Here is a 13,466-nt window from a genome sequence, read left to right on the forward strand (position 1 = left end):
GCTCTGTTGATTCGTTACAAGGTCTGCAGGGACGGAGAAGCAGACAGTGACAGATATCAACTATCTCGGCCAGCGTAGACACAGAGAGGAGAAGAAAAACCTCCAGCATGTTGGTCTTTACTGTAAACATCTAGTGAGAGCCGGCTGTCCGTCCGAAAAGGGGGAGGAGGTTGTAACAACAGTGTGGAAAATCGCCGGTGTGCTATCACGGTCCAGATGCTGCATTCCCAGGCTGCGTGCTGAGACCTTCAGCACTAATATTGACAAGGTGTTTTCTTTTTTTTAAAAAAATTCTTCCACAGAAATTAAACATTAGCCTTTACTTCAACACAACACTGAAAAGGGGCAAATCTTAAATAGCACAGTTTGAAATTTGGAAAATGCACTTTGCTGGCATCGACAGACTTTCAAGACTTTGAAATAAGAGCAAAGATTGGAGGCAGGGGAACTGTCCTTGGACAAACTCAGGTTAGCTGTTTCCCAATGAAACCAGCTTTTGTGCAAAGCCAAGCATCTGGCCTTTCTTTTTTACTTAGCATCTATTTTTCTGGAAGGAAGGTGACAAAGTGGGGGAGAGCAGAGGAAATATCCTAGGAAAATTTCTTTGTTTTAATTTCATTTTTCAAAAACCTGTTGGATAAAACGTTTATGTTGCCTAGACACTTGTTGCCTGGGCTATCTGTTTTCTGCACGATAGCAGTCATATAATGCATTTACAAGCAGTGTTATGGTCACAATATTGACTGTCGCCTAAAACTTCAAGTCTAATGTTACACTGACCCCAACAACTACCACCAAACCACTTGAAATATGGAAATATGCTTATTCACTTTCTTGCTAGCTATATGACAATATTTAAGTCTAGCTCTCATGTCCAGCTAAAGCTAAATAAACTAAATATGGAGCTACAGGTAGTTCCCAATTAGCTTTGATAAGAGCGAGGTCTTGAAGCTGAGGCCTTGCGCAGACTAGCTGCTTCCCTGTGTTCCCAGTTTTTTCATCGAAGCTAAGCTTTCTGGCTACTAGCGGTAGCTTTCTTAGCATTCATTCTTGGCAGGGAAGCTATCAAATGATGTTATCAAGACCAGAGGCAATCGTAGCAATTTAGGTTTTTGATATTTTCCCTTGAAAACCTGTTTTGATAAACATTTTTTATGTTTGTACATGCATGTGTATTCTTTGTGCTACTCGCTAAACTTGTCAAATGGTATATTGGCCCCGCATGCAGTGTTATTAGGAACAGCACACGCGATACCTCAATGTAAATACTTGGGAATTTGACTGAAGAAATACTTGAAATTTGGAAAATATGCACATTTACTTTCTTGCTAAGAGTTAAACGTATGAGAAGATTTATAGTATAGCTCTTTTGTTTGTTCACTAAATATGGAGCTACTGCCTGTAGTCGGTTAGCTTAGCTTAGAACAGAGACTGGAGGCAGCTAGGAGGAGATTTAACATGCTAATTAGGTAACTTTAGAGCTTAATTATGTTGCTATTAGCTTTGTAGGCCCACTTAGCAACTCTGCAAATACAATACACATGCACTCTGTTTACGTTTCCTTGTATTTAATCCAATTCTTTTGAGTCTGTATGCTAAATGTAAGGGTTGATTAGCTTATTTTAGCATAACCACTGGAAACAGCTGGACTGCTCTGTCCAAAGGCGGCAACATCCACCTACCAGCACCTCTAAAGTTCACAAATTAGCCTTGTACATGAGCTATATCTTTTTTAAAAAGTATACGGAAGTAAAGCGTAAAAATTAAAAATTGCAGTGTGATGGGTGGTCATGTGCACATTTACTTCTTGACCTCCATACAGTCTCCAATCCTCAGGCCAATGCTAAGTTTCCGATCACTGGCTGCAGCTTCAGTCTACAAATTTGAGAGCAGTGTCAATTTTCTTGTCTAACTCCCGATAAGAAGGCGCATCACTTTAAAAAAGTTTTTCAGACTTTCGCCACGGACAGCCTTCGAATTGCCAAAACATGATGTGAAACTGTTAAATATTGCTCTCTGTATAATCCCTGGTGCTTGACTCTACCAGAAGCTCGTGGCCTTTAAAGAGGGCCCTTTCTCTCTGCCAGGTGGTGCGAAGCCGACTAACTCTCAAGCCCCCGTCACCGCTCTCAGTCTAGAACACGGAGCCCTGGGATATTTGTGTATCGTGTATTGATTTGGAGGTACAACCCTTGGCTGTAAAACAAAGATAAAGAAGTTAGGCATTAACTAGTTTTTCCAGGGGTCACTCTGAGCCTGTTTCACATAGCTGGAACCCACATGGAAAAAAAAAAAAAAAAAAAAACCCACCAAAAATGCTTGCCCGTGTGATGGACTCTGGAATATTGATTTTTCTCTCCCGAACAAAAAAAAAAGGGCCTTTGCAGTCAGTATTTCCCTCTGAGCTCAGATAGGGCTGCTGCATTCCTGTCTACTCCCTCCAAGGTTACTGCCTGCTCGGCGGAGGCGAGCACCTGCCAGATGTACGCTTGTTTTCTTATACAACGTGTCTTTGTAGCATTTGCTGGCTCTCTTTTTTTTTTCTCCAGTAATGGAAAGAAATTGTTAGGAAACCAAAAAAAGAAGAAAAAAAAAGGGGCGGGGGGGTGGGGATTGCTCAGGGGAATTCAGTAAAATCTGGCTTGGGGGAGTTCTTTTCCTTGTTGTCTCCATCTGCGCTCACAGGGATTACAAAACTGTCGAAGTCGCATGCGGCTTAAAAGTACTGATCCCAGAGCCGAGCGCGTTTTAAGAAAAGCCGAGGACAGTGTCGCCGACGCCACCTTGTTTGTCTTAGCTGAGGGTTGAATGTGATGAGGTTTGCACTTGTTGATTAAGCATGTCTCCCCCATTGTTCTACACGCTTGCAGAGGTGTGAAATGCGTCACATCTAAAGAGAGCGTTCTGTTGGTTAATTATCTGGAGAATTCACTCGTCGCCCTGAAGTAACAGGCCGATACTGATAGTTATTATCGTCTTTTTAAAGAAATAAATCTAATGTTTGTTCATTCTTTTTTTAATGAATGATTTCAATTTTTTTTTCACCACTTTTTACGTGACTGGAAACTACTGCTGTGTTAGTGTTTGTAATCTACCCAATAAAATTAATAGGTTGCAGCAGTGTTTTGGTTTTTTTTTCTTTCCTAACGGCGTCAGGGATCTTTTTCAATCTCAGCATCAAAAGCACTTGACAGTTTACTGCCCAGGCAAAGGTTGAGCCTCCACAGTTTTATAGAATTATTAAGTAAGCAATTATGATAACCCACTGTTTTAAAGATAATAGGATGATAAGGTTCTGCCAAACTCACACTGTAGTTTGCCCTTACGCTTGCTCTTCCTGAGGAGAAAATCAATAACCCCCCCCCCCCTTTTTTTTTTTTGCACTTAGGCCACTCTGTCCTCCTCGACAAGTGTTTATTTTACCTGTGGAGAATTTAAAAAAAAAAAAAAAAAGTTCCAGGTGATCCACATAAAATGATAATTTTAATCTGCGACGAGAACACGCTGCGCGTCGTAATGACCCCGCCAGGCTATAGTGGCATTTTATCAAAGCTCATAAACCTTGAATGACTATATATTGATAAAGACTGTTTAAAGTGTCATTGGAACGATAACATTTGCACTGTAAATGTGGCTCGCAGGCTCCAGCCTCCAATCGTGCCGGGATGATAAGGACAAGCACTGAGTGGGGCTGTAACCAATAGGTCAAAAGCCACAGAATATTTGGTGTGGGGATGTTGAAAGCCAAGTACCCTGGAAAAGATCATTAACTGAACGTAATTCAATCAGCCCCTCCAAAAACAGCTGAACGAAACAGCAAAGTGCGTGACTTGTTCTTAAGTGTCGAACCTTGAAGCAACTGTGTGCAGAGTATTAGATGTGGCCCCGATGTTCTGATACAAAACATGATGTCTTGGTTGTTTGGAGTAATAAAAACTGAAAAAAGACAAAATATTGAAACTTCATTTGAACACAGCTAAAGTGGACATCGGGTCACAAATATTACATGACACGCAAGAAAACCTGCAGCTCAAGAGAAGCTGCTTCTCGCTTACTTATGCTTTAATGAATCCCTGCTGGGTTGGTGTTTGTGTTAACCTTCTCCCTCTCGGCACGCATAAATAACAATCACCCGCCGCTGACAGAGAGAGAGAGAGATGGACTAGTGCTTTGACACTTTGCCCTGATCAATATCAATAAAGCAATCAGCACGTCAGGGGCTTACATGTTTTTGAGGAGGAATCTGTGGGAGAGGATAACTGACTTTATGGCTTTACTGTGGAGGTGGGGCCGCTTGCCTTCAGGTACAGCAACCCGTTCGAACACACAAACACATGTAAGGTTATATCACATTTAGGGGACAGGGGGGGGGGGTTAAAGGTTTACAATAACCTCGATAAGGTATGAATAAATAAAAAATCAACGGGACAGTTTATGTCCTTAGTTTGACAAACGTCCCTAATTAGCTGGCCAAAAGTCCCAAAAAAAAAAATGGGTCCCAAATCGCAGCGCACATAAATCCTGAGGCCCTTCCCTTGTTCCCTGCTCCTCCAAGAGTCTGTCCAGACAGCCAGATTGCACTTTGCTCACTCAGCCCGGGCCATAAACTGAGACAATAAATTCAAACCGGACCTCTGAACTGGATGACATGAGGGAGAAAAGAGAAGGAAAAGGACCTTCAGACGGCCAGCGATCAATTCTTCCAACATGGAAGGAAAAGCCCAAGTGGCCAAAAAAACAGACAGAACTTTGTTTCTCCCCATTTATCTGTGTTGCCTGGGAAGAATTGATTTCTTGCAGCTACAGGTTTTTTGTTTTTTTTTTTTGTTTTTTTTTTGTGTGAGAATTTGAAAGATTTTGTCGAATAAATGCTGTGCGATAACAATCAGACAAAACAAACTCTTCTTCTTTTGGTCAAAAAAACTGTACAGTGGAGCTTTAAAAAAAAAAAAAAAAGCATTCAGCACTCTGATCTAGCTCAAGGAGGTTAATGAGACACAGCCAGGACCACAGCACGCCAAGTTCAAGTTCTGTATTGGATGCCGGTAAATTTAAGGTGTTTTGTTCCTTCCAAGGTGAGGATAAACAGCTCTGTCTCCAAAGCGAGCTCGCAGAACAACCTCTGGATGAGTGATGGTGACTACAACCGGCTGTCACACCAAAAATAGACTACATGAGGAAGCATCCTACTGTAAATTCTTCCTGATTTCGTCCTCTGCGCCACAAATATAGAGTCGCCATCTGTGACAGGAGAGGCCCGCGGTACGGTATGTAGTCATTGGATGTACTGCCACCTTGTGATGTGCTCTGAAACCTGCATGTCATGTCACCTCACAGTCAATGTGAGGAGAATTTATTCATTTCTGTCAGGTCATAACTTCAGAACCAGCACCAAGGGCACAGCCTGAGGGTGAGGAGGAGGAGGGTGATGAGGAGGAGGAGGAGGAGGAGGGGGATGTGGACTTTTTTTTTTTTTTTCCTCCCCTGCGGGCAGATGGATGTCACCGACCCTTCTCAGTGATCACAGCGCAGACTTGAAGCAGGGTCACAGTCATTTTCCTGATCGTGGATGCTCGCTCCTCTCTCCGGGGGGGTTCAATTCGTCTCTATCTGCTGCTCGGCGAAGCCTGTAGTGCCAGGCCACCATCACTCACGCTCCGCGGGGCAGCCGAGGGGATTAGCTGACCCCCCGGTGTGGGAGTAACAACCCCTGCAGTCCAGTCAGCAAACACTGCAGTCTGCGAGCAGCTGAAAGCGGCAGGCGTGGCGGTCAGGGATCCTCCCCAGGATCGGGAGAGATAGTGGCGTCTCCAGCACCCCGACAGTCAGTCAGCAGGGCCGGGCTGGTCTGCAGTCAGTCACAGTGATGGACAAGCAGCCCGGTCCTGACATTCACCCCTGAACAGCTCCATTCACCCCCGCAGCCTGATTTAAAGGTGCAATTTCATGCTTTCAGTGATTCTGACACGGCCAAAAGTATGTGGACAGGTGCATATCACACTCTCATGTGATTACTGAGCATCTCATTTTAAAATCTTGGGCATTACAATGCTGCAGATCAGCGTTCCCTCATCAAGGAGGGCTCTGATAACACAACTGCAGTTTTTTTTTTGTTTGTTTGTTTTTTTTGCTGTTGCTGCTTGTGTTGCATTGTTTGTCCTGTTTAGCACTTTGTGACCTTGATCTATGAAAGATGCTGTATTAAGCTTTATTACTTACATACTCACATTATCTATTAGTCTAAAGCATTAACTATATAGCTACAGATTTTTTTTTTGGGGGGGGGGGGGGGGCGCGATTATTTTTAAACTAAATCAAGGGTTTAGGGGAAATGATAAAGGGCACTTTTCACAATTTTTTGGACATTTCAGTTTTCACAGTAAATCCTCAGCGTCAGCCATGCATTCGTGGATGACATAAAAGCTTCTCTCATGAACTTAAACGTCCAACTTTATTCAGCTCTGGGTTTCCAGTTTACAGAAACTGAAAGTTGATTTAAAGTTGCGCTGTGCACAGTTTTGTAAAATACACTTATATAACTATATATGTTATTAGTTTGTGTTATTACCTCATGAATATTTGTAAATATTAAAATTCCTTCAAGTACTACTGGATTAATATCTAGTTAATATGAGTGGAGAAGTTAATTTGTCTTGAATCATTAAATAATTACCTTAATGTTTCTACTCAACATTAATATTCATACCAACCCAGACATTAAATTAGGTGGTTGGGAAACCAAAAAAGCAATCCACCATCTTGCTACTTGTATGTTTACCTCTGTTGAGCATTACGCAACACCCTCCACTTGACAGTTCACACTTGATTACGATGGTTCTGCTTAAAACCAGTGGAAATTGGGGCTGCTTTAATACATAAAACCAAAGTTCAGACATTCCTGAATGGAACCATGTGAAGAAGCAGAGCTGACTTCCTGGAAACTTGGTACAAGAGGGGCTTTAAGTGGCCGGCCACAGCAGCTGCCATTCACTCGCTGTCGAACACTGTAGCAGGAAAAACCGCATGAGGGCCCATTGTTCTAAAGACAGGTACTTGAGTATGAAATGACAATGACATGACACTGGACTATACACCAACTGTCTAGGCCTTGTGCCAAGTTAGAGATGTGAGAGGGTGTAAGGAGGTGTCACAGTCTCCCCTACAGTCAGCGTGCACTGACGGAGGGTGACAGCATGATGAATGTCTTGTTATGAGCAGCTGCGTAGGGCTGCTGCGCGTGAGCCAAAACCCAAAGATGTCCAGGTTATGAATGGACTAGTCAATGAGCTAGAACATAAATGGCCTTTGGTCATAATTTCTTAGCGCTATGGAGATGTCTTGTGAGATGTCCCGCTGTCACGGCGCCCGCTGGAGAAGATGCATCACTCTATTTGGGTCCCTCTCATCTCCCCTGAGTGGTTTTCTCTACTGCTTTCTCTTCTCTCTGATTAGCATAGCTGACCTATCACACGCCGGTGCTGAGTCATTATTAGGTGTTAGCATTTTCAATTACCTCACACCTCCCATCTCTGCCAGCCTGTCTCCTCTGTGAGGCAGACGCTGCACAGCAGGGGAAAAGCAACAAAATGCAAATAAGAAGCTATATACATCTGAGAAACCAAAAAAACAAAACAAGCTCATGAACAACAAAACAACAACAACAAAAAAACAAACCTCTAATGTCCCATGGTTCATTTGGAACTTTATTTCAGCTATATGGTTGTTTTTAAAAGCACTTATTAGCAATACAGACTGAACGGTTTTCCATGATACATGTCGTACTGCATATGTCAAACATTCATGCCAAAGAAAAATACTACCGATTACCAACAGGACAGTTACAGGTAATTGAAAATAAAGTACAAAATAGGCTTTTTTTTTTCAGAACAACCATAACAAGACAACACTACCATAAAGCGTATTAGTGCTTCTAGCTTAAAGTGTTATCATGATCAATGAAAAGAATCAAAACTGTACTCAGAAAGAAGTTGCTTTCAGTCCTAAAAGGAAAGAGAAAAAGCTTGTGTGCCGTTGCGAATTCCCACATAGCGGAGCAAGCTAGCCACCACTGAGTCTCCACAGGGGCAACTGCCTTTTAAAAAGAGGTAAGGCAAGTTCTGTCTGTTAAAAAATCATTAGCTTTCCTCCCAAATAAAACACTGGTGAAAACATATTTGACACTTTCGACAACAAAATGTCTTTTTTTTTTTTTCTTTGTCTTCTGCTTCACAAACAAACAAATTAGGCTTACAGAGACCTATTTCAGAGAAAAACGCTTCTACTGATGATTGCTAGAAAGCTATTGCCAACGAAAAAGCAAACAAATAAAAACTTCACAAACGAATCTCAACATTAATATCAGAGCAGAATGTTTGAGAGATTTTTGAGGCTACATATTAGGAAGGCAGTGATACCTATAAATCCTATTTGTTTGGGCAGCAATACAAAATAATTTATTCTACATTTTCATCTTAGTGTTCTAATAGATTGTACTCTCTAGCTCAATAAATGTCGATCTTTTTTTTGAGAAAAAGGAAATACACTTAAATTAAAAAATAAAAGTAATACAAGATAAAGAGCACCTTATCCCCATACAAGTTATATAACAAGTAGATTTTTGGAAGCAAAAATGGCACAGAGTCATCAATGGTAAATTAGCAATGCTCGTTGAATTGTACATATTTTTTTTGTCAGACAAATACCACGTAGTCTCAACAGTTTAACATCAAGTTGTGACAAGATACTCTTCGTTACAGAAATGTCTTGCATCATGTGTGTTTACAACAAACAGGCACAGCAGGGGGGGTGGGGGGCTGATCACTGGACAGAAGCTGAATGCGTTCGTCTTGGATTCTCGAACTCCGACACAACGGCTCTGGAAAATCGGGCAGCTGAAAGGGTGTTGCGACATCCGCCATCGTTCACTGTACAGCTCGGTAAACAAAGTACGGGTGTGGTGTGCTACCTGGGTGTATCTAAGGCTCTATCTGTGTTTTCGTCACTGCACAGAAAAGAGCTTTTTATTTTACCCTGACTCAGCTTCTCTAGTGCAAAACTGCCAACATCCGGTCTCGAACCTGCCAGGACGTCGGCGTAAAGCGCGTCACAACGGGGCCAAAACTGAACACGGACATGAAGCTAAAAACACTCACTGAACCTTTAAGTGGTGCATTTGTCACAAACTTGCCATACTGTCATGAAAAATTAAGTACTTAAAATCCACATCTGGAGCTTCTGATACCAATACACGTGCATAAAGATTTACAAATACAATAAAACTCGACTGCAGCTGGCACTGACTGCGACAGATGCACGAGAACTTTACATCAAAAAGGTAACGGGCCGAACCTCTACATCATCTCCTCTACGCTTCGGATGCGCACAGCTGTTGGAGGATAAAATCTGCAAATGGGACGTGCCCAAAAAAGTAAATATCCAAGGCCGTGAGCCTAAGAAGGAGCCACCGAGTAAATAAGAAAAAAAGAAGCATCACATATCAAGTAAAAACGGAGAAAATGACACGTAAGAGAAAGGGGATGGTGGGAGAAGAGAAAAACGCCTTGATGTAAGCGTCTTGATGATGGTGACAGAGTCAAGTCAGTTCATGTTTTTCCTTGTTTTGTAACAGATTCCATCTGAAGCACAATCAAACCATTAAAAGAGCATTTGTTGTGTTGAGTAAGACATTAGATAACACCCTTGGCTGGCTGACTCGGGTGCTGTGAGGATGGTCGAGCAGCAGCAGCAGCGGCAGCAGCAGCAACAGCAGCTGGTGTGATTGTGGCTTTGCGGGCGTGGTCGGCGTGGGCCGTCAGAGAAAAGAGAGAAAGAGAAAGTCTGTGGGGGAGTGGGGGGGTGGATGGGGTGCGTCTAGTAGAGGAGGATGCGGCGCTCGATGGCCTTGCGGCAGATGGGGCACTCGCTCATCCGGTCTCCGCACAGCTGGCAGGTGCCGTGGCCGCACATGAAGATCATGTTCTTCAGCCGGTCCAGACACACCGGACACATGGTCTGCGGACAGACGAGGAGGAGCGATCACACCTCATGTTTGGTTGTAATAAAGTCACACACAGAATCAATAACTGAGCCGAGCCCTCCTAAAGAAACTTTACGACCCAGAGGTCCTTTTGATCGCACATTTTACAGCGGCGTTCATCACAACCGGCTCTTTTGTCATCTTCCTGTGTAGGTGGCGAACCGCACCTGGTTTGTGTCTAGGTAAAAAACAGGGTGTGTCCAGCTTAGTTAGCAATATTATAGTTAAACCCCGCACATGCTGCAAAGCCAGGGTACTACTTCCTACAAGGAAAGCTCATTTAATTCTGTGCTGTGTTGAAAATCTGTCTCACTAGAGCTGCAAGGATGAGCTGATAGCGAAATTAATTTTGATGATTAAGCCCTCGTTTAGGTCATTTATCAAGGAAGACTGCAGTAGATTTACTGGTTCAAGCTTCTCAAATATGAGGATTTGGAGATTTTATGTCTTTCACATAATTTGTAAAGTTCAATATCCTCAAATATTAAAAGTGGGAACTTGTGATGTGCCTTTTACCACCATTTTCTCATTAGATTTGAGAAAACACATCAATAGGTGAATCAATAATAGTAAGTTGCAGCCCTAAATCTCAATTAAGCGTTTAAAGATCTCAATAAATCTTACTGATGCATAACGTTTGGATATGCTGTACCATTTGGATCCCTCACTGCTACACCCGACACTCACCAAACGCTTCGACTGACACAGGAAATCAAAAGGGAGCCAGCATCTTTTCACTCGAAGGACTAGGGATGCTTATTTTCAACACATTAATGGTTTATTCTACAGGATGTCAAGTTTTCAGAACACTGAAAAATGCTGAGAGAACAAAAGTGACATCCTCTAATTGCTCTTATCATCGTCTGAAATCCTACGAGTCTTCATTTACTATCATACAATCGAAGAATGATGCAAAGCCATACATTTAAGAAGAAACATTTAACATTTTCTTCAAGCTATTAATCAGCTACAAAAATAGATATGGCTAATAGACTAATCGTTGCAGCTCTAGGTGCAGCCACACTTTCACATTCACTGTAACTCAGGATTGGATTATTAACTGGAGTAGAAGGCAGTGAATATTGATCATGTCAATTCTGAATTTTGGAACAGTTTAAATACTAATTTTATAATCTTCTAATAAAAATCTCAAATGTTATGCCCTCAGTGTTGCGCCAGTTCTTCCCTGTGGTGTTGAATATCAATACTATTCAAGCTACTGTATTGAATGTAAATTCACACACCAGTAGGAGGATTACCCCACTTGCTGGTCCCTTCCCTACAGTGCAGTCCTCAGTTTGGCCTCACCTGTTCCTTGATGTCCTGGAGCTGTTGCTGTAGCTTCTGTACGTCAGCATTGACATTGGTGTTGTCCTTGTCCCTCTGCAAGGCTGGGATGTTTCCGCTGGCTGCTCGGACACAATGATACAAAAGGCACGGTGAGAATAAAAAAAAAAGGGGGGGAATTTAAGTCACCATCCTTGAGACTAAACAAATTAACAGTTTGCACCAGTGGCCACATCAAACCTCACCTCCTCGTGAAGATAAAATTATATAGCCAATCAAACAGAAATGCAGCCACACCGACATTACGAAACAAGCTGGGAACTAGAGTGTATTTACAACACCAGTTTTGTGAAACGAGCTTGGATCCCAAACACATGCACTCTGGATTTTTATTATGTTTGGCAGACGAAAACTTGGGCTCTAGCAGCCCGTGTTGGCACTGCATTCTCTTTTAATACTTTGTAATTATCGGAAATATAAACTGGCACAGGACAAAACATCATACAGCGATACTGGCATTGTAAGGGCCACAGGATGCACGTGGATAATGATACCAGTGTGAAACTGCCTGAATGTATTACTGGCTGGACTGCAGCCCTGTTGGGGACTCCAGTCCAGACTTGTGCGATTCTTGGCATGTGCATCACACATTTACTGTATCAGCATATACTGTTGATGGTTTGTGTGAATTGCTGAAAGAGAAAGGGAAGGGGGGGTTTAAGGGGAGGGGACAGGGGCCAGGGCAGCACTGTGGGGAGCCCTTTAAAAAAAAGGGTCTGATAAGGGAGGGGATCATAGAGGTATACTTACACCAACTTAGTGCCAGATTGTTGGGCTGGAGAAGATCCTGCGATCCCCCTGCCATAGTGTTAGAGCTCCCTGCTGGGAATAACCAGTCACATTGTTATAGCAGGAGCCGACTTCACCAGCTCAACAGTTGGCCTGCGGGCCAAAACTACTCACTACAGCCTCTGAGGGAGGTCCAGAGAAAGAATTTGAAGAGAAATCTAGCAAGTTGGAAACAGTGGTCAGGAAAAGAAAGGGAAATAGAGTCTTTTTTATGTAGGATTAAGAGTTAAAATGCATAGCAGCGAGTGATTCTTTTTGCAATCAGCCAATGCTAAAGCAAAATTCTACTGCCTGTGCTCATTATGAAAGTATTAAACTAGAGAAGTAGGAAGCCAAAATAATCAAACTGACAGGTGAATTTCGTGCACTACATTTGCTTTTGCAACAGACATCGATGGTCGGTGTTACTGGGATGAAGGGAGATAAACAATCAATGCTGCCCCTTGCATGAGTGTATGTGTGTTTGGGGGACTGCATCCTTTTTCTTTGCGCGTCTGGCAGCGACTGCAGGTAAGATTTGCATGCCAACAAGCCGACACGTGGAGGACGTTAAATAATCAACACGGGGGGTAAACATGAGTTAGTGAACTTACAACAGTTTCCCTTTTAACTCAAAATAAAATGTGAAAAACACGACAGGAATAACACTGTGTTCAACTTGGAGACAGGATGATGGATAGTGAATGCAACCAAAAACAAATGTATTTACACACTACATTACATCACTACTCACCGGACAGTGTCAATATTTTTGGGGTAAAATTGATGACATCCAGTTACAAAACATGCTTGTGAGCTGTTTCAGCAAAAAAACATATCATTCTGTGTCTTTCTTGACAACGGATGCATTATAATGCAGTTCTTTTTGCACTTTCAGGTGGGTATTAATATGCATATATCATTATGGCTACAGGGCACTTAGCATATGCTCACAAATAAGTCCATCCATTTTAAGCGAATGTGATTAGTCAAACTTTTTTTAGAGGCCACAGAAACATGAATAAGGTAATAAGGTTGGCTGTGTTCTCTGACATTATTGTATTATTCAGTGCGGGTCAGCAAAACTGCATCCAGGAATGGCCTCTGAGAACCTGCTTATGAAAAGATTATGATTCGAAAGAGAAAATCCTCTCTCTTTGGAGAACTTTTCCACAAGGCAGCCAAGTATTTGTGAAACCAGTGTCCATTTAGTTTCCCTAGATGTATCTTCAGCCAACACCGTACCTATTTATCTATTCATGCTTTACTCCTCCCTGTGTAATTATGTCATCATTAAAAATGTAACAACGGATGC

At 42.3% G+C, this 13,466-nt stretch overlaps 1 protein-coding gene across 6 annotated transcripts in view; it reads right to left on the reverse strand.

Annotated features, from left to right (window-relative positions):
* Window positions 1-7,682: 7,682 nt before the first annotated feature.
* The window catches only part of mib1 (mindbomb E3 ubiquitin protein ligase 1), a 55,342-nt gene continuing 49,558 nt past the window's right edge, over window positions 7,683-13,466 (reverse strand). For 2 of the 6 annotated variants that reach the window (XM_037084022.1, XM_037084020.1), the window contains exons 20-22: window positions 12,134-12,202; window positions 11,345-11,445; window positions 7,683-10,011 (exon numbers count right to left, since the gene is read on the reverse strand). In XM_037084022.1, the coding sequence (XP_036939917.1) occupies window positions 9,871-10,011; window positions 11,345-11,445; window positions 12,134-12,202 (311 nt within the window). In that variant the 3' untranslated portion in view covers window positions 7,683-9,870. Of the gene's footprint in view, window positions 10,012-11,344; window positions 11,446-12,133; window positions 12,206-13,466 lie in introns of all 6 variants that reach the window. The other 4 variants (XM_037084021.1, XM_037084019.1, XM_037084024.1 and 1 more) reach the window with 2 other exon arrangements.

Source organism: Acanthopagrus latus, chromosome 21 (genome assembly GCF_904848185.1).
Source record: "Acanthopagrus latus isolate v.2019 chromosome 21, fAcaLat1.1, whole genome shotgun sequence".
In the NCBI taxonomy this organism is placed as follows: domain Eukaryota; kingdom Metazoa; phylum Chordata; class Actinopteri; order Spariformes; family Sparidae; genus Acanthopagrus; species Acanthopagrus latus.